The 23,104-nt window shown below is 40.2% G+C and overlaps 4 protein-coding genes and 1 non-coding gene across 6 annotated transcripts in view; 2 read left to right on the plus strand and 3 right to left on the minus strand.

The window, feature by feature from the left end:
• Positions 1–23,104, plus strand: part of LOC144001890 (uncharacterized) — a 263,910-nt gene that overhangs the window by 57,486 nt on the left and 183,320 nt on the right. The window lies entirely within an intron of this gene.
• camk2b2 (calcium/calmodulin-dependent protein kinase (CaM kinase) II beta 2) lies at positions 153–18,080 on the minus strand. Its single transcript, XM_077498141.1, is given in 18 exon segments — positions 153–1,284; positions 2,204–2,422; positions 3,524–3,618; positions 3,711–3,786; positions 4,624–4,672; positions 6,335–6,372; positions 7,198–7,254; positions 8,307–8,349; positions 8,422–8,505; positions 9,624–9,746; positions 9,816–9,920; positions 9,922–10,173; positions 11,353–11,425; positions 14,018–14,083; positions 14,382–14,436; positions 15,505–15,564; positions 15,689–15,783; positions 16,880–18,080. Coding segments are annotated over 18 exon segments (1,629 nt in total). The 5' UTR covers positions 16,960–18,080; the 3' UTR covers positions 153–1,225.
• Positions 17,463–17,535, minus strand: trnak-cuu (transfer RNA lysine (anticodon CUU)). Its single transcript has one exon. It is a non-coding gene; the product is annotated as a tRNA-Lys (tRNA).
• nudcd3 (NudC domain containing 3) lies at positions 18,231–21,253 on the minus strand. 2 transcript variants are annotated; one of them, XM_077498142.1, is made up of 6 exons: positions 20,699–21,253; positions 19,635–19,894; positions 19,210–19,351; positions 18,998–19,141; positions 18,699–18,887; positions 18,231–18,566 (listed from the first exon to the last, which is right to left on the minus strand). In XM_077498142.1, exons 1-6 carry the CDS (start codon positions 20,894–20,896, stop codon positions 18,456–18,458), a joined length of 1,044 nt encoding a protein of 347 aa, XP_077354268.1. In that variant the 5' UTR covers positions 20,897–21,253; the 3' UTR covers positions 18,231–18,455. The 2 variants fall into 2 exon arrangements, with proteins under 2 accessions (XP_077354268.1, XP_077354269.1); XM_077498143.1 differs by having other exon boundaries at positions 19,644–19,894; positions 20,699–21,228.
• On the plus strand, positions 21,330–23,088 carry mrps24 (mitochondrial ribosomal protein S24). Its single transcript, XM_077498145.1, has 4 exons — positions 21,330–21,566; positions 21,826–21,891; positions 21,977–22,088; positions 22,672–23,088. The coding sequence occupies exons 1-4, from the start codon at positions 21,525–21,527 to the stop codon at positions 22,953–22,955; spliced, it is 504 nt and encodes a 167-aa protein (XP_077354271.1). The 5' UTR covers positions 21,330–21,524; the 3' UTR covers positions 22,956–23,088.

The following is a 23,104-nucleotide window of genomic DNA, read 5'->3' on the forward strand; positions in this document are numbered from 1 at the left end:
CCGATAAAGCTCCGCCACCTGTCGTCATGGTAACAGAGCCCCGACTCCGCCCCCTCAAAACAGGCCATTTCATTTTTAAGCGCCATCGTTGGGGGTATTGACACCAAAATGTGTCAAAAAAAAAAATAAAACACTTGGGGACTCTCTTAAAATTGTAAATAGAACTTAAACCAAATGTATTTTGAAACACAAACAACGCCTTGCAAAGCATTGTGGGTGATGTAGTACATTTGCCCCGGAATGTTTTCTTGTTCTTCATGCACACACAAAAACGTCCAGCAAGAAGCAAAAACGCTCAGAAGACTTCATGCACTTCGACGCTCCTCACTCGCGCTCACGCACACGCGTAGATACGGGACGGATTGTCGTCATGGCGACGCCACACACACACACACACACACACAACATGCGCAGAGGAGATGACGACGTCACACAGGAGCAGCCGTGCAGGAGGAGGAGCCATGCTGGTCACGGGAAGCGGTAGAAGAAGAAGTGGCTTTTATGGCAGCGCGTCCGCCATATTGGATGTGGAAAAGCGGCGCGTGAACGCCCGCAACGTCAGTCGACGAATTGTGGACATTTTCGGATATATCGTCGGTAAGCAACGAGGGAAGTTTTTAGTCCCAAGAGAAGCTTTAGTCGGGGACGGTTCGAGTCCCGGTACCAATTTCTCATCTCAAGACAAGTTGGAGTAGTCCCAAGTGAAGGTTGCAGTTCCAGGTAGAAGGTCGAGAAGGTCCTTGTCGCGAGAGAAAGTTCTAGTCCCAACAGAAGGTTCTAGTACAGAGCCAAAGTTTTCTTCTCAAGTGAGGTCACAAGGGAAAGTTTTAGTCCTGGAGAAAAAGTTCCACACCAAAAAAGAAGGCCAAGAGAATGATCTAGTCCCAAATGAAGGTCTAGCCGTTCTCATCCCAGTCCAGGACGAAGGTTCAAGTCCAGAAGGTTCTCAGTCGAGGCGGAATCGTCGAGTTTAGTCCTTAGAGAACGGTCTAGTCCAAAATGACGGTCTTCCCAAATGAAGGTCCTAGTAGAGAAAGTACTCCGCTTTGCCACATCCAATATGGCGTCTCTCGGCGTAGGGATGTCTATGGTAAACGCACAAGAGCACCACCAAGAGGCAGAAATATCAACAAGTGTGAGGCGGGCGGGATTGGTGGGGGTCACCGCAGACAAAAAGGGGGGGGCGAGGAGGCATCCCGTCCCAGAGAGACGTCAGGTGGGTCATTCAGTGGGCGGGGCCGACCCGGGGACGCCCCGCCCGTTCTCCGTCTCCCAAATGCGACGCTGAGGAGCACACAAATGGAAAGGGGGACGCCGTAAAAATGAAATGTGCAGTATATATCCAGAAATAAATGTGCAAATAAATACAAAAATAAATATAGAAATAGAATTAAATATCAATCAATAAATGAAAACAGTCTGCTCTTACATTTATTTACTTCGTGCTGCACACGAACATGTTTAGATTTTATATTAGATTTTTTTTTAAACTACTTTTTTTCTGATTAATATTTAATTCTATGTATATTTGTTTTCACATTTATTATTATATGTTTACATTTTTTAATCTACTTTTTTATTGATTGATTTAATTTATTGAGTTTTATATTTGTTTATATTCTTTGAATCTTGTTTTTTTTTTTATTTAATGATTGATAGTTTATTTCTATTTATTATTTATTTCCACATTTATTTTCATATTTGTTTCTATTTGTCGAATCTCATATTTTTATTTATTGATTGATAGTTAATTCTATTTATTATTTATATTTATTTCCACATTTATTTTTACATTTATTTTAATCCTGCTTTTTATTTATTGATTGATATTTAATTCTATTTATTATTTATATTTATTTCCACATTTATTTTTACATTTATTTTAATCCTGCTTTTTATTTATTGATTGATATTTAATTCTATTTATTATTTATATTTATTTCCACATTTATTTTTTTAAATATTTTTTTTAATGTTTTTTATTTTTTTTTTTTTTTATGTTATTATGGATACATTATAAGTTTTTTTATTTCCAATTATTTTTTTTGTATTTAATTTTCGAATTATATTTGTTATATCCGTTTTGATTTTCACCTGTAATTATTTATTCATGAATCCATGTACTTATTTCGGTACTTGCTGGCCACGCCCCCTTCTCGTCGCAGCAATTATGCGCCGCCGTTTGCCGATTGCGTCGTCGTACCTTCACGCCCGCCGGAGCAGTGGAAGTGGACGTTGTGCCAGCGGCCGTCGCGGCGCCGCCACACCCGCGTCTCCTCCGATTGGCTGGAACGCGGGCGGCCGGCGGCGTCCACAAACTGCGTCAGGCGGACGTACGCCACGCACGCCGCGTCCTCGCCCATCACGTGCACGTGCGGGTTCAGGACGGTCGTGTGGACCGGCTTCGCGCTCTTCGACAGCACTGAAAGAAAATACGGTGGGAACATTTTAAATAATGAAAAAATGTAGAAATTCGAGATTTCTATAAAAACGTTGTGCTTCATAGGGCTGCTCAATTGTGAAAAAATATTCATCACGATTACTCAAATGATCTCATATTTTTGGGGACAAAACATGTTAAAAACAAAAACAAAAAATTCAGTTTCAAATACAATTCTTTAAACATTAATTATGGAAAGTTCCAAATAAAATTTAGAAAATTATTAAAAAAAAATAAAAAATACAAATGTATAAATTCAAGATTTCGAGAATCATTGTGGTTCATAGGGCTGCTCAAATATTAAAAAAATATATATTCATTACGATTACTAAAATGATCTTATATTTTTGGGGACAAAAAAAAAAAAAAAAAAAAAAACTTTTTAAAGTTTCAAATAAAAATCCTTTGAAACACTAATTATGGAACGTTCCAAATAAAATTTATAAAATTAGTTTCTAAAAATTAAAAAAGAAAAATGAATAAATAAAAATAAATTCAAGATTGTGGTAGATTGTTATGATGCTTCATAGGGCTGCTCAATTATTAAAAAAATTAATAAAAAATATTCATCATGATAACTCAAATGATCTCATATTTTTGGGGACAAAACAAGATCATCAACATGTTAAAAACAAAAACAAAAAATTCAGTTTCAAATACAATTCTTTAAACATTAATTATGGAAAGTTCCAAATAAAAAAAAAAAAGAAAAAAAAAAAAAAAGAAAGAAAAAAAAAGAAGTATAAATTCAAGACTTCTATAATCATTGTGGAGGATTATTATGGCGCTTCATAGGGCTGCTCAATTATTAAAAAAAATATTCATCACGATTACTCAAAATGATCTTATATTTTTGGGGACAAAACAAAACCATATTTAAAACATGTAGTAAAAAAAAATACTACATTCTTTTTTAATTAAATTAAATTTAAATAAATTCCTTGGAAACACTAATTATGGCAAGTTCCAAATAAAATTTATAAAATTAGTTAAAAAAAAAAAAAAAAAAAAGTACAAATGTATGTTGTTGTTTTGTTTTTGATGGCATTTGCGTTGCATTTGTCACAGTTTTTGTGGTCTCACGGTTGTCAAAGTAGAAGCGGTGGAAGTCCATCCCCTCCACCAGGTTGCCCAGACCTTCGGGTTCGAAGGAGGTCAGGCCCGGGTCGCACATCTTGCTTCAAAACCAAGAACGAAAGAACGTCAAGTGAACAAAGGCAACAAACGTAAACGCCGCCGATAATCGGCAACGGGACGACGCTAAACTCACACGTAGGCCTCAAAGTCGCCGTTGTTGACGGCTTCGATGAGCTGCTCCGTCATCTTGATGATCTCCTGCTTGCGGGCTGCAAAAGCGACACAAGACGACAAGAAAAAAAAAAAAAAAAAAAAGGTCCACTAGCTTCATGCTAACTCACAATGTGAAACGCCATCGGCAGGCTAACGGGAACTAGCGCAAATGATGAAATCGTTCAAGTCTGGACACCAAAGATGCACACAAGACTTGCGCATGAACTGTAAACCAGTCCTCAAATGGGGGGCGGGGCCAAGGAACTTTTTTTTTTTTTTTGTGTGTGTGTAATGGCACATCCACTACAGTAGGTGGCAGTGTCACTAATTGTCAAGTAGAAACTCAATTTTAGGAATAAAATTATATTATTTATTTAACCCCCTTCACTATCATTATAAAAACATGGAAGCTACCAAAAGAAAGATTAAAGTCTCTTCTTTCATCAGGGAAAAAAAAAAAAAAAAGTATATTTTTATCTGTTTCAGTTTTTCAGCAGAATATAGCTAAGTTTCATCAATATTCACAAATCTGATTAGAATTGTGATTAATTGAGATGTTTTTTCTTCCCAACATGACCCTGGATGATCTCTTATACTCTGCTGCCACCTGCTGGCTGTTTGTGTGATAACTACCATTTCTTCAACTGTTCTTTGGAGTTGAGAGGCTGCATCAAAGCCTTCTGTATCCTCTAGCAAAAAAACCAAAAAAAAACCAAAAAAAAAACGTATAAATACGTCTTTGGGAGAATGGTAATATTTCAACTAGAACGTATTTATACGTTTTTGGGAGCAAATGAGTGGTTGAACATCGTAACTTTATTGAGTTAGCAGTCAAACCGGGAACGAAACCTTGATGTTGGACCAGCCGTGTTAGCGTTAGCATCATCGCTCACCTTTCACGTCTTCGTCCTCGATTGTCGTGTTGCTGCTGTCGGACGATTCCTGAAAAAAACGACACGTACGCGTTCACAAGGATGACAATCGCGATACGACACGGCTAGCGAGCGAACGAGCTCATCAACCCTGAAGGAATAAAATCGATACCAAGTCGATATTGGAATTATTGATCCAGTAGTTTCGTTTATTCAAGTTAAAAACATTCACAAAAGAAATGCAACAAAGGTAGAATTTTTTTTTAGTTATTTTTTTAGTCATACGCACTCCGGGCCACTAGTTGGCGATGTCACTTTGCACACAAAAACGACGGACGGAAAAGCAGGACATTCCTGTGTGTGTGCGTGTGTGCGTGCGCGCCACTGATGACATAACGTTAGATTAATCATCTGGACGCAAATAATCTGAGATTAGCAGCACTCTCCAAAAGGTCGCTTTTTTGGCATGATGGAGGGATGAAGCTAAAAAAAACAAAAAAAGGAGGAGCAAGAAGAAGAAGAAGATGAATGTTCACGATAGGGAAGGCGCAGAATTCCCACGGGGGCGGAGACAAGCACGCGCTAAAAATAAAACGGCAAATTCCGAATCGATTTTTGTCATGATTGGTCCCCTCGCCGATTTGCAGCGATGTCACTAACAACATGGCTGCCGAGAGGGAGGAGCCGACACAGTCAGCATTGCGCAAGGTTACTTTAGTTTACGATGACAAACAAAATAAATTGGGGAAAAAAAAAAAAAAAAAAAACGTTTCATTTTTCAAAATAAAATGCTTTAAAAACATAAAACAAAAAAAACTGAAAAAACTTTTTTTTTTTTTTTTACAGCTGGAATTCAAGCCACACACCCACTTAAGAAGTTGGCAACTTGATTGGGCCTAATTACCGATGTTATCGGATCAGGACAATCACTTTTTTTTTTCGATTATTTCAGTGGACATTGATACAAGTTAACGATGAGGATAAAAAAAAAAAAAAATCAAAAACTTGTTTTGAGTTGAGGAGAACTAAAGCAAAATCTAGAATGGGGGGGAAAAAAAGCAAAATTTATTTGGATCATTTGTTTTTTATTTCTATAAGTTAATTATATTCAATTAATATTGGAAATGGTAATTTTGGGATTTTTTTTTTTTATTATTATTTTTCAAATTATTCTAAGGCTATAATCACCCATCCCTCACATACAGGGATGCAACAATTTTTTTTACTATTTTTTTCGATGAATCCGATTTTAATTGCTTTATTTAAAAACAGGCCATCATTTCAAACTAACATGCAGAATCGGCGATCGGTGCACCCCTTAGTAATTTTGTGAATGTTTATTATTTTTTCAAATTATTTTAAGGCCATAATCATCCAGCCCTCACATACAGGGATGCAACTATTTTTTTAACAATTGAATAATCTGTTGATTTTTTTTCGATTAATCGATTTTTTGTTTTTTTAATTGCTTAATTTAAAGACAGACCATCATTTCAAACTAACAGTGCAGAAAATGCGTTACCAGATTGTTCCGCCACCTTTGTCAGAAAAAATCGGCGAAAAAAAAAAAAATCAATGACTGTTCTCCGAAGCAAAAGCGGACGTTTGCAAACGTCTCATTTTGAAAGAGCAGAAAGATCTCGCCGTCACGGAGGACGTCAGAAATCGAGCTTGACGACTCATCGATTAATCGACGCTGATTATTCGATAATGGGACGAATCGGTGTCCTACCTTGGCGTCGGCCTTCTTGTTGAGGAGGCTCTTGGCTGCTGCGGAGAGGCAGAAGGACACACCCTCAGTGGGGAGCGTGCACATGGCGCACCCGACTCGCGCCGAGTGTCCATCTCGGCACATCGGCGGCGCTCTTAAGCGGACGCCGATTTCAGAAAAAAAAAAAAAATCCCTCCCCTCTGATCTGGTCGCTCACATGAAAGTGGCGAATAAAGCACGCACATGAAAGATGATGAAGTCACATGATGTCAGATCAGCGCCAGGATCAGCAGGAAGTCATTTGCCCGATAATCCCCAAATAGCGCTGCCGGCCGGCGCACTTGACGCTCCACATCAGATTAGTCATCGGCGACGGCAACAAGTTGACCAAAAAAATGGATGCCGGGAAACCGCGACATGATGGACTCAAAAACTGAGGGAAAATCTTCAAATCGGGATTACCAAGAAAAAGACTTGAGACACTTAAGAGCGAGTCTAATAACAAAAAAAAATGAGTTTGTTTACAAAAAAAAAAGTGCAGGAAAATGCAAATTTGTCCAAAATTCGGTCAGTTTACGCAGAACAAAACATGAGTTTGCAAAAAAATCAGTTTGTTTACAAGAGTGACTGTTTTATTTTATTTTTTTTTATTTTAGAGTGTTTACACAAAATGATTGTGTTCACAAAAAAGTGACTTTTATTACGAAGAGCTTGTTTACAAAAAAAGTTGAATCGGGAAAAAAAGAAAAAAAATTGTTTCGAATAAGTTTTCGGTGGGAAAAAAAGAAAAGGAGGAGAGAAATCGTTCGAGGGCGAGGAAGACTTGGAATCGGCGAGCGGATCGGCGGACACGGACGGACGGACGGACGGACGGACGGACGTACCTTGCTCCACCATGCCGCCGCCGCTGACGGACGCCGGCGCCGTGGTCTGACGGCCGACTGCAAACACACCAGATGACGCCGGGGGGGGGCGGGGTCACATGCGCGGCACGCCAACAGGGGGCACTAGTGCCCAAAAGCATTTATTTGTGCATTCATTTTGCATATTAATTAATTGGATAGTTGTTTAGTGATTTATTGCACACAAAAAAAAAAATAGTATGATAAAGAAATCAAATTCACTTCATTAAAAGTGATCAAATCCATTCATCAAAAATTAAAATTAATTTATTGCAAGTCCGAACAAAACTACAATTTTACTATGAAAAATTTTCCAACTTTTCAAAATGTATTTCACCAAAAAAAAAAAAAAGGTTAAAATAATCCTAATATAAATAAAATAAAACAATTACTTTATTTAAAAAAAACATTGTTTACATTTGTTTCTTCCTTTTTATTTTCATGAATTATTTGATCAAATAATTGGTTAATTGATTTATTCTAAACAAACAATTATGCCCCCCCCCAAAAAACATTTTAATTCATTGGATGAAATTAGTGGTTATTTTATTATAATGTATCTGCACTCTAGATAAAGAATAAAATATGACAATTAGAAAAATATTTTTAATATTTAAATATATATTTATATTATTTAATATTTAATATTTGTAATATTTTTGAAACAAACTATTTTACAATTTTTCAATCAATTATTTACTAAACATTTTTAAATTAATTCATGTTAAATAATTAAATATAAGTATATTATGTTATTAGATATTAGGGGCATTAACCATATTTTTAATAATAAAATCATGAAATTAATTACAATTATAAATAAAACATTTTAAAAACTGAATTGGTTTTATTATTTGATCATTTTGGAATGTTGATTTCGGTCGTTTTGTTTTTTTGTTTTTTTTTATGGTTGGTTGTGTTGCAATGGGAAAAGAATTATGTCTCCCTCTGGTGGTAAAAAGGCAGAAGTACAACAACAATAGCCCACCTTTCGAATCAAATCGGATGAAAAATCGTTTAAGCACAAACGAATGACGAGCAATATTCTTCATAAATAATAAATACTTCATATTTTAAGGACGGGGTCTCACTTGAGAAGTTCCTGGAGACCAGCATGGTGGTCAAGATGGCGCCCTGCCGGAGAGGAGAGGACAAAGGTTGGAGTTGAAAGGTCGGCGAGGTCGTGGGCGCGGGCGCGCGCTTCACCTTCAGCTTCCTCCTGGCGTTGAACTTCTTCAAGCATTCCACCGTCTCCTGCCTGTGCATCATGGACGCCACCGTCGAACGTTGCTGCACAATTTCAAAAACAGTTTTCACACGTTTCAGCTTTCAAATTCAAATTCAAATTCATCATTTGTCACATCTTTCAATTGACTTCATAAAGCATTCCCACACCATTTCTCCACAAATTGCCAAATTATATATATATATATTTATATTAGTGGTGTCACGCGATTAAAAATTTTAATCATAATTAATCGCATGACATCAGTAGTTAACTCGCGATTAATCGCAAATTTAATATCTGCCCTAAATGGACAATAAAATATAAATTTTTTCCCCTAAGTTTTCATACTCTTGTTAACATAAAAGTGTGTGTGGAAGGGGGGGGGGGGGTGGTTAAAAATATGGCTGCTTCTTTTAATCATTGATGCAAGTAATTTCATAATAATTCATAAAATTGAGTTGAAAAGTTGCACTGTACTGTAAAAACAAGTTTGATATTGATTTGTGTTGGTCATTTTTTTTAATGCCACTAGATGGCATAATTACATGACATCAGTAGTTAACTCGCGATTAATCACAAATTTAATATCCGCCCTAAATGTACAATAAAATATACCTTTTTTCCCCTAAGTTTTCATCCTCTTGTTAACATAAAAGTGTGTGTGGAAGGGGGGGAGGGGTGGTTAAAAATATGGCTGCTTCTTTTAGTCATTGATGCAAGTAATTTCATCATAATTCATAAAATTGAGTTGAAAAGTTGCACTGTACTGTAAAAACAAGTTTGATATTGATTTGTGTTCGGTTGTTTTTTATGCCACTAGATGGCATAATTGCATATTGGTGACAGCTCAGTGCATTTTTTTTTTTTTAATCTTTAACATGAAGTCACTTGTGAAAAAAATCTGCACATTTTTTAAAATTGTGAAATACAACTTTGATCCGCAAATATATGCATTATTATAAAAATTTATTACTGCTACATTTTGACGTGGACGTGTTTATGCATCGTGACTGGAATTCACCCAGACGGGCTTTCCAAGTAAGTAAGTTTAAAAAAAATAATAATAATTTAGTGGGGTTAAAGGAACTTTAAATGACCTCAAAATGAATGCACTAATTTTGACACCCCTAATGTATGTTTATGTTTGTGTTTGTGTTTGTGTTTGTATGGTGGTACGTACGCAGACCCACGGGTGCTTGAGGGCCTCCTGGGCCGTGATCCTCTTGGCCGGGTTGACGGTCAACATCTGGTTGATGAGGTTTTTGGCTTCGGGCGTCACCGTGTCCCACTCCGGAGACGGGAACTACGCACACGCGCACAACGTGAGCAGGCGCGCGTGTCGACGACGAGGTCGCCCGCCGCGGAGACTCACGTCGTACGCTCCCGCTTTGATCTGCTGGTAGAGTTTGTGCTGGTCCTCGTCCCAGAAGGGCGGGTAGCCCACCAGGAGGATGTACAGGATCACGCCTGCGCACGCGCGACCATTAGCGACAACCATCGACATCCATCGATCCGTCGATCCGTCGATCGGCGAGACTCTCACCGCACGCCCAGACGTCCACCGGCTTGCCGTACGCTTCCTTCCGCAGGACCTCCGGCGACAAGTATCCGGGCGTGCCGGCGAAGCCGAACCAGGCCGGCTGCTCCCCTTGGACCTCGATGGCCAGACCGAAGTCGGCCAGCTTCACCGCCGCGTTCTTGCACTTGCTGGCCAGCAGGAGGTTCTCGGGCTGCGCCGCAAACACAAAAACACGTCACCGCCACAAAAGGACGTTCGAGCGAGCGATGGAACGATAACGAGCAATATCGTCGTCACGTCACGAGCGGTGCGACGATATATCGATATCGCCATGCTCCCGATATATTACCAACGCAAGTATTGCGATTTTTGTAGCAGTGATGCAACGATATTGGCAATATAGTGATATCAAAACTGCCACAATATCGTCATGTTCACCATATTTAACTCATTCACTCGCCGCCATTTTCACATTTCGCAATCCCGTTCGCTCCCGACTGTTTTACTGGATTTGGATCAATTTTGCAAGGCCCACAGAATATTGTGTTCTATTGCTATAAAAGCATGGAACCTATCAAAAGAAAGATTGAAGTCCCTTCTTTCATCAGGGAAAAAAAAAAAAAAAAAAAAAAAAAGTATGATTCTATCCGTTTCCATTTTTTCTTATGCTCTGCTGCCACCTGCTGGCCGTTTGTGTAATGACTACCATTTCTGCAACCGTTCTTTGCAGTTGAGAGGCTGCATCAAAGCATTCTGTATGCTATAGCATTAAAAAGAAGAAGAAAAAACGTGTAAATACGTCTTTGGGACACAAAACATTTAAAAAAAACGTATTTACACGTTATTAGGGGCAAACATCTGCCAAAAAAAAAAAAAAAGTCAGATTGATTTCCATTTGTGCAGTTACAGCACCCTCTGGTGGCTAGTTTTTGTAGTGCAGGTTAATTTTCATTTGGTATGTTTTGGCCCTTCTATGTTTAAAATACAGTAGTTGTCAGATGAAGGGGATTGGAAAATGTTTTGAAGCGAGTCAATAGGTACCTTGACTTATGAGCAACCCAACTTGTTTTTTTTTTCACCACTCTGCGTTGTGATCAACAACAAAAAACAAAAAATAGTTATGAGCAAGTTTCGGATACACAGAGTGGTGCGTCTGAAACATGCTCATAACTCAAATTCTGGTGAAGCAAAAAAATAAATAAATAAATAAATAAAAATAACAATAAATAAATAAAAAAAATTTTTTTTTAAAAAGCTGCAGTCAAACCCCCAAAATTTGCGTTGCTTGTTGACGCCACAAATTGTCCTCGTAAGTCAAGGCAGCGCAAAGAAACGCCCGTCGGTCCGCGCGTGACGTGACGTGACGTGACCTGGCAAAGCGAGCACTCACCTTGAGGTCGCGGTGGACCACGCCCGTCTGATGGCAGTGAAGCACCGCCTCCAGGATCTGCTGGATGCAATGGCTGCATGCAGACAGCAGGGGGGGGCAGCGGGTTAGTCATGCACGGCCCACGTCAGTGCAACGTGTGTGCATTTTTTGGTTTATGTGTTTGTTTGTGTATGTGTTTGTATGTGCTTTAGTGTACTGTTTGTTGAAGTGGATTTGTGTGTTAGGATGTGTACTTTGTCGATGTGTCAAAATGAGTGCGTTCATTTTGACTTCATTTTAAGTTCCCTTAAGCCACTAATTTATTTATTTTATTATATTATATTATATATTCTATATTATATCATATTTATTTATCATTTTATTTTATGTATTTTTATGTATTTATTTTAATTGCATATTTATTTATTTATTATATTATATATTCTATATTATATATTTTTATATTTATTTATTTTTTATTTTATTTCTTTTTTAATTTACTTTGATTTATTTATTTTATTTTTATTTTTATGAATTATGACATTTCGATATCAATGACTAAAAGATGCAGTCATTTTTATATGAAAATAACTTTTTTTCCCCCACATTCATCTTAACAAAAGCATAAAAACTTAAAAAAGAAATTAAAAAAAATATTTTATTGTAAATTTACAACAGATATCAAATTTGGAATCAATTGTGAGTTTATTGAAGACATTTGATTAATTACGATTAAAAAATTTAAGTGCTTGACACCCTTAATTAAGATTTTTTTTTTCCGCAAAAATACTTTAATGTATAAATGAAATAAAGACAAATACATTTATTTCAAACACGATAATTATACAAGTTCCTCTTGGACCAAAAAAAGATTTATTAAATCATTGAAAAAAAAAAAAAGATGCAAATAAATCCATTTTAACAACTCAAAATTAGTATTAATTCATTTCTTTCTTTTTTTCCCAAAAAATACTTTGATATATAAATTAAATAAAGTATTTGTTTGTGTTTTTGTGTGTGCGCAGGTTTTGAGTTTGTGCGTCAACCTGCAGCCTCATTAGCCCCTCCCCCTCCCGCCCACCCGTCCGTCCGTCCGTCTGTCATTCACATGCTCCGGTTTGAGTGCATCAAGATTGCAGACAAACAAACAGACCAACCAACAAACAAACAAGACGGCAGGCACGAAAGATGGAGGAAGATGACGAGGCGCGCGTGCGCACACACATGACACACGCGCACGCTGAACGAGGTGAACACACCTTGAGGTCCCTGTGCACGATGTCATGTTGGTGTGTGTGCGACACGCTGTCGAGAATCTGATGGATGCAATGACTGCGGAGACAAGATGACATCGTGGTGAGGGCGGGGCCACGGTCATGTCGACACACACACAAACAAACAAACAAATCGTCCATCGCCACGACGACAACATCCCAATCAATTCAGACCAGAAGCAACTAACAACCGGAAAGGACGAAAACAAATGTCAGTTATCAAATGTCAAATGAGCAGAATATCATGCATGAGTCATCATATTCGACATCATGTAAACCCCCTTTTTTTTTTCTTTTTTTTTTTTTCTTTTCTTTTATTTTATTTTTATTTTATTTTATTTTATTAAATGGTGTCATATTCGCCTGATCCGGCAGCTGTCAATCATCCCGCTGGAGCAGATGTTGATGCATTTTCAGCATCGACATCTTTTTTTTATTATTATTATTTATTTATTTTTTTTGTTATTTAACAAAATATATGTTAAGCTTTTTCTTTTTTTGATTATATTTTATTTATTTTATTTTTTTTTTAATTGTCATTTTATTAGTAGTATTTATTTATTTTTTAATGGCGTCATATTCGCCTGCTCCGGAAGCTGTCAATCATCCCGGAGCAGATGTTGATGTGTTTTCAGCATTTTTATTATTATTATTATTATTATTATTATTATTTTATTTTTTTATTTAAAAATATATTTTTGTTTTGTTATTTTTCATTATTATTATTATTATTATTATTATTATTATTTTGTTATTTAAAAAAATATGTTTTTAAGCTTTTTCTATTTTTCATTATTATTATTATTATTATTTTTTATTTATTTATTTATTTTTTTTTTATGCCGTCGTATTCGCCTGCTCCGGCAGCTGTCAATCATCCCGCTGGAGCAGATGTTGATCCGTTTTCAGCATTGACATCTTTTTTATTTATTTATTGTTACTATTTTCCGTTGTTTTTTGAAAGATATTTTTAGGTTTTGTGTGTTTTTTTTCAATGAGAATTTATTGACTATATTATTTTTTAATAATTTTATGATTAATCTTTTTCCTTTTTTTTTTTTTTTTAATGTCGCTGCTGCCGCCTCCTTCCTGGCTGGCTCGCCAACGCAAAAGCAGTCAAATTGATTTAAGGGCACCTCCGTTTGTGAAGGGCGGGGGCGGGGGCGGGGGAGGCCATCTGTCATCTGTCGCCATGTCCGGATGGCGGGGAAAGTCCTCCACCATCATCATCATCATCATCATCATCATCATCATCATCCTGATTTTCAACGATGTCGCAGTTGTCAAAAGAAAGCTGCTGGACAACTGCAGAGGCCCCACCCCCTTTCGAGTGTGTGTTTGTGTGCGTATTTGTCTAGTGTGGGTGGGAAGGGGGGGGGGGGGGGTGTTCTGTTTTTTTCTTGGGAGGTTACCTGGCATCCGCCTCGCTGTAGTACTCCCTCGCCACGATGTCCTCAAAGAGCTCGCCCCCCGTCACCCTGACAAGGCACACGCCAACATGGCCGTTACATCTCCTGCGACACGCACACACGCACACACGCGGGGCGAGTGGAGGGGGAAGTCCCGCCGAGGGGGAAACCCCCCGACCGACCGACCGACCGACCGACCGACCGCAACGCTGACTGGGGCCCGTGTTGCCATGGCAACTGACTCCGGCGCTGCGCGCTAAAGCGGCATCGGGAAGGTGGTGGTGGGGGTGTTATGTAATTGGGGGGGGGGGTCGCAGACTGACGAAGACCGGTAAGAGGAGGAGGAGGGAGGAAGGAAGGAACTCACAGATCAAAAAGGAGGTAGTGGAAGCCCTCCTCCGAGATGCTGTCGTGGAGACGCACTGCCGCAAGAAAAAACAAAACAAAACAACACAAATCATATGAAAACGTGCGATGCTGTCGATGATTAACAATTCCGAAGAGTCAACTTGAAAGAATAGCAAGAAAATTAGTCAAGTCATATCATAATTTACTCAAATAGCCAAACAAAAAATAGATCCAACTCAAATACCAGCTGCAACTGCGCGCTTTGGCCTCTATGGGGCAGTGTGGTGCGGTGCGTGGATGGCGTACGCACGTAAAGAAGAAAGTTGCCATTCAATTCTATTCATGGAAGTCGTTTTTTTTGTTTTTTTTCACCGTTTGGGAACAATTTGTGGGCGTAATCAATCGTGATTTCAACGTCGCTCCCGGAGTTGATGCTAATCATCCGTTAGCATTTGAATGGGATCCACCATTCACTTTAGCATTAGCGCTAGCGACGTTTCAAAACAAAGCATGTTTTTGTGTGTTGTTTGTCTTGTTGCGAGTTCTTTGGACCCATTTTTTTTTTTTTTAATCAGTTAAAAAAAAATCTACTAGTGGGAATGAGGTAGCTTAAAATAAATAAATAAATATATATATATATATAAAAAATAAAAATGTTTCCCCTAGTGGCGGAAGCAGGACAGTTTTAAAAAAAAAAAAGAAGAAAAAAAAAAGGTGCTTCCACACAAACAAGCTATAAAAAAATTTTTTTTTAAATAAAACAAATAAACTTTATTTTTCCCCACTGGCAGAAACAGGATAATTAATGTGCTGGTGAAAATGAGACAAAATTAAATAATAAAATAAAATGATTTTTGTTACTTTTTTTTCCCCCCCCATTTCCACCAGTGGAAAGAAAAAAAACCAGAAAAAAAAAACCGTGTTAAACAATAACCCCTATTACATTTTTGAATATCATTTAAAAATATAATTACAGTTGTATAATTTATCATTTAAATTTTAATATTAATTTATAATTAATTTTACAATAACATTTAAAAATACGGGTTAATATTATTAACGACGTGTGCGACCTCTCGTGACCTTGTGACACGCGTGATGATGATGTAACATGCATGTCGCGCTACAACTTGAATTCTGACCAATGTTGGCGTGTTTGAGCAGCCGGCAGATGCGAGCCTCCCGATCCAGCTTCTGGTGATCTGCGCGCACACACAAACAACAACAACAACAACAACAACAACAACAACAGGTCATGACATCATCCTTCCGATGACATCACATTGTCCAGTTTTGAACCCAATTTAAAAGCGTAACTCGTGTCACCTCTGGCCGACAACTTCTTGGTGTTGATGATCTTGGCGGCGTACTCTTGCCCCGAGCACACTTTGACGCAGCGCCGCACCACCGAGAAGGCTCCCCTGCCGAGCAAACGGGACGAGAAGGAAGACTCAGCATTTCACGCGCCTGTCAAAATGGCCGCCCGGGGGCCATTTTCCGGGGACAGTGACGGACGGACCAGTCGGGATGGACCGCCGGCGCCATCGTTCATTCACTCAATGCTCCAGAATCAGCCGTAGAAGGATTTTTTAGTTCGCTGGTGCTTCAGTTGAAACGATTAATCGAAGATTCCCTAATCACTATGCAAGGATTCTTATAGTGTGTACTACAATTAGGTTAAAGCGATTAACTAAATAGTCCCCAAAACTATATTAGTATTTTTATATACTGTTGTGGACTATATAGTTGATGCTTCAGTTGAAACGATTAATCAAATACTCCCTAATCATGATATAAATATAGTAAACTATATAAAAAATTCAATGAATACAATTTGGTTAAAACCATAAACATTTTTTTTCCATTATTTAGTGGACTAAATATCTTAGGTTCGAGTTTAAATGGGAAATCAAATACCCTCTAATCACTAGTGGACTACGATTCAGTTGAAACAATTAATTGAAACGATTCATCAAAATACTCACCAGTCGCTACCGTGCCAAACATTCTTGAAAGGCAAAACCCTACTTTAAAATTCTAATTGGAAGACCAACTTCAGGTTTGAAACAAACTTCCGATAGTGCATTAGCATGCCATGTGATGACGTCATCATCGTGCACCTCAAAGTGGTCAACTTTTGATTTGGTAGCTAGCCATTGTTTGATAAACATTAGCCGGTTTACTCAAAATTGTTTGCTTTGGAAGCCGATTGGACAACAAGTGTTCGTTTTTTTTGTTTTGTTTTGTTTTGTTTTTTTCCAACGCAATGACGCAACACGTTACAACTTGTTAACGGCTACATTAGTCACCAAAGACACAGCTGGGATTCAAACCAACAACTTCCTGGTTACCAAGGATCCCACACACGCCCACGTACAACCTGACGTTCACTTTTTTCCCCCCAGGCCAAAATGTGGGCGCACGCACGTCATCATTCACGCCAAGCACGTCCACGCGCGCGTGACATCAAAACAAAAGTCCCCAAATTGTTTGAGAAACAAACGCGCGTGCACGTACTTGCCCAGCTCCTCGTACAGCTGGTACTCGTCGGTGAAGCGCGTGCACGTGGTGGGGACGGTGGTGGTGGTGGCGGCCATGGTTCCGGTCCGGTGGAGGTTCGGCTTGCGGCTCCGGTTCCGGTTCCGAGCGGGTTTTCAATCAAGTGAAGCGAGCGGCGCGTCGCAGCGGACTGGACTGGAAGACGTGAGGACGGCGAAACTCCGCCCACCGGCGCTCTCTCCCCAAAAGGGTGCGTGCGCGTGCGTGAGGGGGTTGGCGGGCTTTCCCCGGCTCGGCTTGGCGAGGGAACACCACGCGCGCGCGCACGCACACACACACACACACACAGGTTTTTCTGTAAAATACAAATAAATAATAACGGTAGAATTACGTTACCTAGAGGGAAAGCAAAACGGAAGTCAGCAAATTGTCAAATTAAATAAAACATTAATAACTTGGGGAATACATAAATAACTAAATAACATTACGACTGCTAGCTTGACTTTAACCTTAACATTTAGCATGCTAGCAGCACATCTTGTCGTCCATCATGGCGAACATCGGTCAATGCTAGTAAAAAAAAAAAAAAAAAAAAAGTATGCGCCCAACGTGGGGCTCGAACCCACGACCCTGAGATTAAGAGTCTCATGCTCTACCGACTGAGCTAGCCGGGCACGACTACAACCTCTTCGTTGAGTTATTTATGGGGAAGCTCACAACCTGTCCGGATTTTTTTTATTTTTTAAACTACTGTCGCAGGCTTTTGACTTCCAGTAATAAGCACAGCACAATTTCACAGTTTATATAAACTAGTTGCTCGCGAGATTGAAGCGTTCAGATAGCCGCTCTGTGGCTAACACCTTTGATTGGCGAACAAGGGAAAGAAAGCATTTTGATTGGCTGTTGACAATCGAACGAGGAGGCAGTTTGATTGGCTAATGACAACGGGACGCATGGAAAGAAGGCAGTTTGATTGGTTGAGCACACGACTTTAAAACACGCTTCTTACACATTATGGTCATTTTGTTTGTTTGTTTACTTTTTTAACTGTCTCACTTCCGCCAGTGTTTTTTTTTTTTCTGTTTCCACCAGTGGTAAAAAGAAGTTTAAAAACAATTACTTTTTTTTATATTTTGAAGCCCGTTTTTGCCAGGGGGCAAAAAAAATACTTTACTTTTGTCAAAAAAAAAACCTGTCAAATACAACCCTAGAGGTCATTGAAAGCACTATATAAATAAAGATGACTTGGCTAAACTGGGCCTCCACACTTTTTTTTGACAGGGCTCTAGCACCCCCATGTGGTGCCAACGTGCTACTGATATTTGCAACCTCATACGAAATACATCAACGAGGACGCCGGACAAAAGTGTCAACTTTGTATTTGATTTTATTCCATCATCCGTCCAGGTACGGCGCGGTGGTACCTAAAGGGGCGGAGCTAGACAGTGCAGTTTTTTTTGTTGGATGGGTACATTTTTTGTCGTCCTCCATTTTGTGATCACCCGCCTCCTGGCGATCGGCGCCTCGTGACGTCATCGACAAACAGGAAGTTGCAGGTGGGCGTTCTGAACAGGTCGGTCGGCGCTGAAAAAGCTCAGAACTGGACGGCGCTGGGCGGGATGTCGAACATGGACGGGTCAAACTGCTGACCCTTGAACGGCGACCCCTCCGCCTCCCAACCCTTCTTCAGCATTTCGTGCACCTTCTGCACGCACACGCACAAACGTAAGCACATGAACCTGGGACGTTCAAGAGCACTTTTTTCATAGACCGATACCAATACAAATAATAATAAACAGCAACCGAGGATTTTGAACGCGCGAGCGTGCGCACGCACCATCTCGTGACTCTGCGGCTTGCCCTGCAGCTTCTGGTGGTAGTCGAAGGTGAGGCGGTCCAGGACGGCGTGCTCCTCCTCGTCCACGCTGGCCATGGAGCGCTCGCGGTTCAGCTTGTCCACGTCGATCTCCTCCTCGCCCTCCAGCACGCGCTTCCACCACACCTCCGACGTCTTGTTCAGGGACAGCTGGGCAAACGCCGGGTCGAGTGAAAAATGAAGACAGACGGAGAGAGCGAGACAGACAGACAGAGAGAGAGAGACAGAATGGACAGGCAAGGCGCCAAGCGTTTCGTTACCACGACGCATTTCCCGGGTTCGAGGCTCCACAGGGAATTCTCCGTGTTGATCTTGTGCGAGAATTTGCCCTCCACCAGCGTCTGCTCTTCAGGCCCCGCGCGCACGCACACGCGCACGCCGTCGCTGCGCAGGCTCACGCTCACCTGGGCCGGAACACGCGCGCACGTGACATCGCCGTCGCCGCCGCCGCAAGACGAGGCGAGGCGCTCACCTGTTTGCCTTTCACCACCTCCTTGGGCACGACGACGCGCACCTCCACGTCGTTGTAGTCCTGAGACCAGTGGTACTTGTCCCGCACGGCGCCGTTGTAGCTGTCCGAGTCCGACGCTGCTGCCGACGCCTTCTGGGTTGGCCTATTGAAAAAAAATAAAAAAAATGCTGCATTCAGGAACACTGGGAAACATCACCTCTCCAACTCAAGTCACACAGTCAAGTGGAGTAGACCAGCATGTTGCATTCAGGGTCACTAGGAAATATGACATCCTAAAGTAGTACATCAACCAAAACATGCTGCGTTCAAGGACATTGGAAAATGTTGAGTCCAAATAAAGTCACACATCAACTTAGCGGTGCTGAAGGTGCTGCATTCAGGGAAACTGGGAAACACCACAACTCCAATTAAAGTTGCGCAATCACCCAACTGACTTTTCCGAGCGGGATGCCGCAGCTTCCTGGTCGCCTTGCGCCGTCGCGGCGTCGCCGCCATCCGACGCAGGTCTGGCAGACGGTTCCGACTCTGCGACGGGGCCCGAGAACGACGTTGCGCTCGCCGCCGCCGTCGCCTCCGACGTGACTTCCAGCTCCTGGACCGCCGCGGGAACCGCCGCCGTCTCCCCGTCCCGTCGCTTCTGGACCTCGCGGATTTCCTCCGAAAACTTGTCAAACATCTTGAACGTCTGCACGGGTGAAAGTTGACATCGTTAGAATGTGTGCGGTCACGTCGTTAAAAAATTTGCGGCAATGGATGATGCTAAAAATAGCTGTGTTATCATCTTTGTAAAGAAACCGTTTATGATTGGCTTTTACTAAACTGTCAAGTTCTGTTTTATCAATAAAGTTATCTTGAATTGCTGACTCATTAATTTTCACATGGTTGCTTTGTCAATAAAGTTAGCTCAAATGCATACAATGTGTACAAAGTTAGCAATGGACAACGCTAAAAATAGCTACAAATGCTGATTAAATGACAACTTTTGACAAAATGGCGACAAGAAACCAATTTATGTAAAGTACAAATACTAGCATAAAAGAACGTTTTAGTGTGCTACAGTATAACAGGCTTTTACTAAATTGTCAAGTTCCGTTTTATCAATAAAGCTACCTTGAATTGCTGGTGTCAAACACAATTTACATTTACATATATATTTTTTTGTAGCTTTATTAACAAACTTTTTTTTATTGATTCATTAATTTGTACATGGTTGCTTTGTCAATAAAGTTAGCTTGAATGTATACAAAGTAGTCAAGCATTGACAAAATTAGAGGCACACAAACAATTTCCTTCACTTGCTAGTCTGTAATCTACCGATAAAACCGATCTCGTGCACCGATCTCATCTTACTCCTGAGGGGTCTGGAAAAAAGTCAGCCACTGTCTTCTTATTATTTATCGACTGCTTGTTATGAATAATAATAATTTAAAAAAAAATGTGACTGGTGCAGCACGACTCCAAATGTTTGCTGAAACAAACGCGAGTTCACCTTCAGGACCATTTTCTCGGCGACACCCGGCGGGAAGCCCATCTTGTCGCCGGGACCGGAGAGAAGTCGATAAAAGTCCGTCTTGCGGTACAAGAAGCCAAAGTAGACTTGAAGAAAGTCCTGAATGTTTCCGACGTGCTGCAGGATGCCGAGCAGCGCGTTGTCGTACATTTCCGTCATCTCGAGCGGCGACGACATGGCGACTGTTTGCACCAAGACGCTTCCGAAAATAAAATGTAGCTTACGGCACGTCGCGAACGTGTTACGGAAAGAGAAGAAGCGCACTTTTTAGAAGGAAACGATCAATGTTTACGCCAGCAGCGTTGCATTTCGTCAGCTTCTGTTGTGTTGTGGTTCCTTCCGTCCAGAACAATATCACGCATCCGGTTGGACATCATCAAAATAAGTATATTTTACCGCTGAGTGAAACAGGAACAACGCAAGCGACAATTATTAATCGACTGAATCGTATAAATAGTAATATTAGAGTACCATGATATCTATAAAAGGTAACTCAGAACTTTTTGATGCACTTTTGGCACTATATATGACTTTATTTTTGTGTACATCCGGTGCGTTCATTTAAAGTCATCCGCTAAGAACAGAGAACGATAAAACACATAAATAGTTCCCCGCAATGTTTTAACTTTAGTTAGAATATTCTACTTAGAAATCAAAAGAATTATTACTCGCGTTGTTTAATTTAAAATTATCTTTTTTTTTTTTAAATTGTGATTTGAATGCTTTGCCATCACGGGGGACCGGAACAAGAGACGAAGTGAGCGTAAATTGTGTTCGCGTCGTGATCGTAAACGGCGAAAGCAAGATGGCGGCGTCCTTGAGCGGCACAGGATGCCGTCTGTTCCTGGTGAGGAAAGCCATTTAAAACGCATTTCTGCTAACATATACGGAACTGTTTTTGAAATTATGAATGTCATTCACGAAACGCTTCTTTTTTTTTATCGTCTTTTATAGTCACAGGCAGACCCTGTTAAATTTACAGAAAGTTTCCAGTAGCCTACATTTATATATTTTTTTAAATAAATTGCGGGGGGTTATTATTCCAAAAGGGAAATAATCATGTCATTTTGCAAACCTGCTCCTAATTAATTTGTTTTCATGTGCAGGGTGTACTAAGCAAGTCCAGTCCAGCCGGAAGCAGAGCTCTTCACGTCTCTGCAGTTTGCTGCAAGGTAAACCCACCTGTGACGTCACGCCCCATTTGCAATGCAACATGACTGGTTCGTCGTCATCGTCGTTGTTGTTATTGCTGGGCAGAACCGAGCCGCTCGCATCCGAGTGGGGAAAGGTGACCGTCCCGTGACCTACGAACAGGCCCTGAAACCTCACCACATCGGCCACCACAAAGGATGGCTGTCGCAGCACACCAGTGAGTCGCGAACCAATTGAAGACCTCCGCCAAGGCAGCAGTTCCTTCCGGGATGCTGTTTTTTGTTGTTTTTTTTCTCCTTTTTTTTTGGGGGGGGGGGGGCAAATCCATTCACAGTGAAAATTGGTTTTGTTTTTATCAATTAATTTGTAAAATGTGATACTCTGACTCCCTCTTGTGGTATGCAAATTTGCAATTTTGAAACCTATTTTAAAACCTTATTTAGGTACAAATTAATTAAATAACTATTTATTTATTGCTTATCTCTATTTTATTTATTTTTTTTACATTTCTATTGTTCCATCTTGAACCTGTGATGTATTTTTTTTTTCCTGCAGAATATTTCAACTTTTCTTTTCGTAACTTTTTGTTTTGTATTAGTAGCTAGTAAGTTTTTAAAAATGTAACCTCTTATTTTTTTTTTTAATATTAGAATATATATAATAATATACATATATATATTATATTATATTCTATAATAATTTTTATAAAATAATTTTTTTTTCATTTTGTTTTGGCCATGTACTCATGTTTGTCTTTCAAACTTTAGTAATGAGTCGCATCACGTTTGTGTTGGTGGCAGGTAACCTGAAAGGCGAAGCGGGCGCGGCGGAGCGTGCGGTGGAGGACGCGTTCGTCCGCCGCCTGATGTTCGGCACCTTCCACGGCTGCCTGGCCAACGACGTGGTGATCAAGCGTCGCGGCAACGTGCTGACGGTGTGCGCGCTGGTGCTGCGCAAGATGCCGCCGCACAAGTTCTACTTCCTGATCGGGTACGCCGAGTCGCTGCTGGCGCACTTCTACAAATGTCCCGTCAAGCTGGACGTGCAGACGCTGCAGGAGAAGCAAGTGTACAAATATCTGTGACGGAAAATTACCCTTCGGCTTCCACCGTTTTCGGTTTCTCTTGCTCAACTTATTTTTAAAAATTGGCACGACGAGGGACGCTCGCGAGCTCGTTTGCGTCGGCCTACTTGACAAATAAAGGGAGAGGAGAAAAAAAAAATCATGCTCAC

Source organism: Festucalex cinctus, chromosome 15 (genome assembly GCF_051991245.1).
Source record: "Festucalex cinctus isolate MCC-2025b chromosome 15, RoL_Fcin_1.0, whole genome shotgun sequence".
In the NCBI taxonomy this organism is placed as follows: Eukaryota; Metazoa; Chordata; class Actinopteri; order Syngnathiformes; family Syngnathidae; genus Festucalex; species Festucalex cinctus.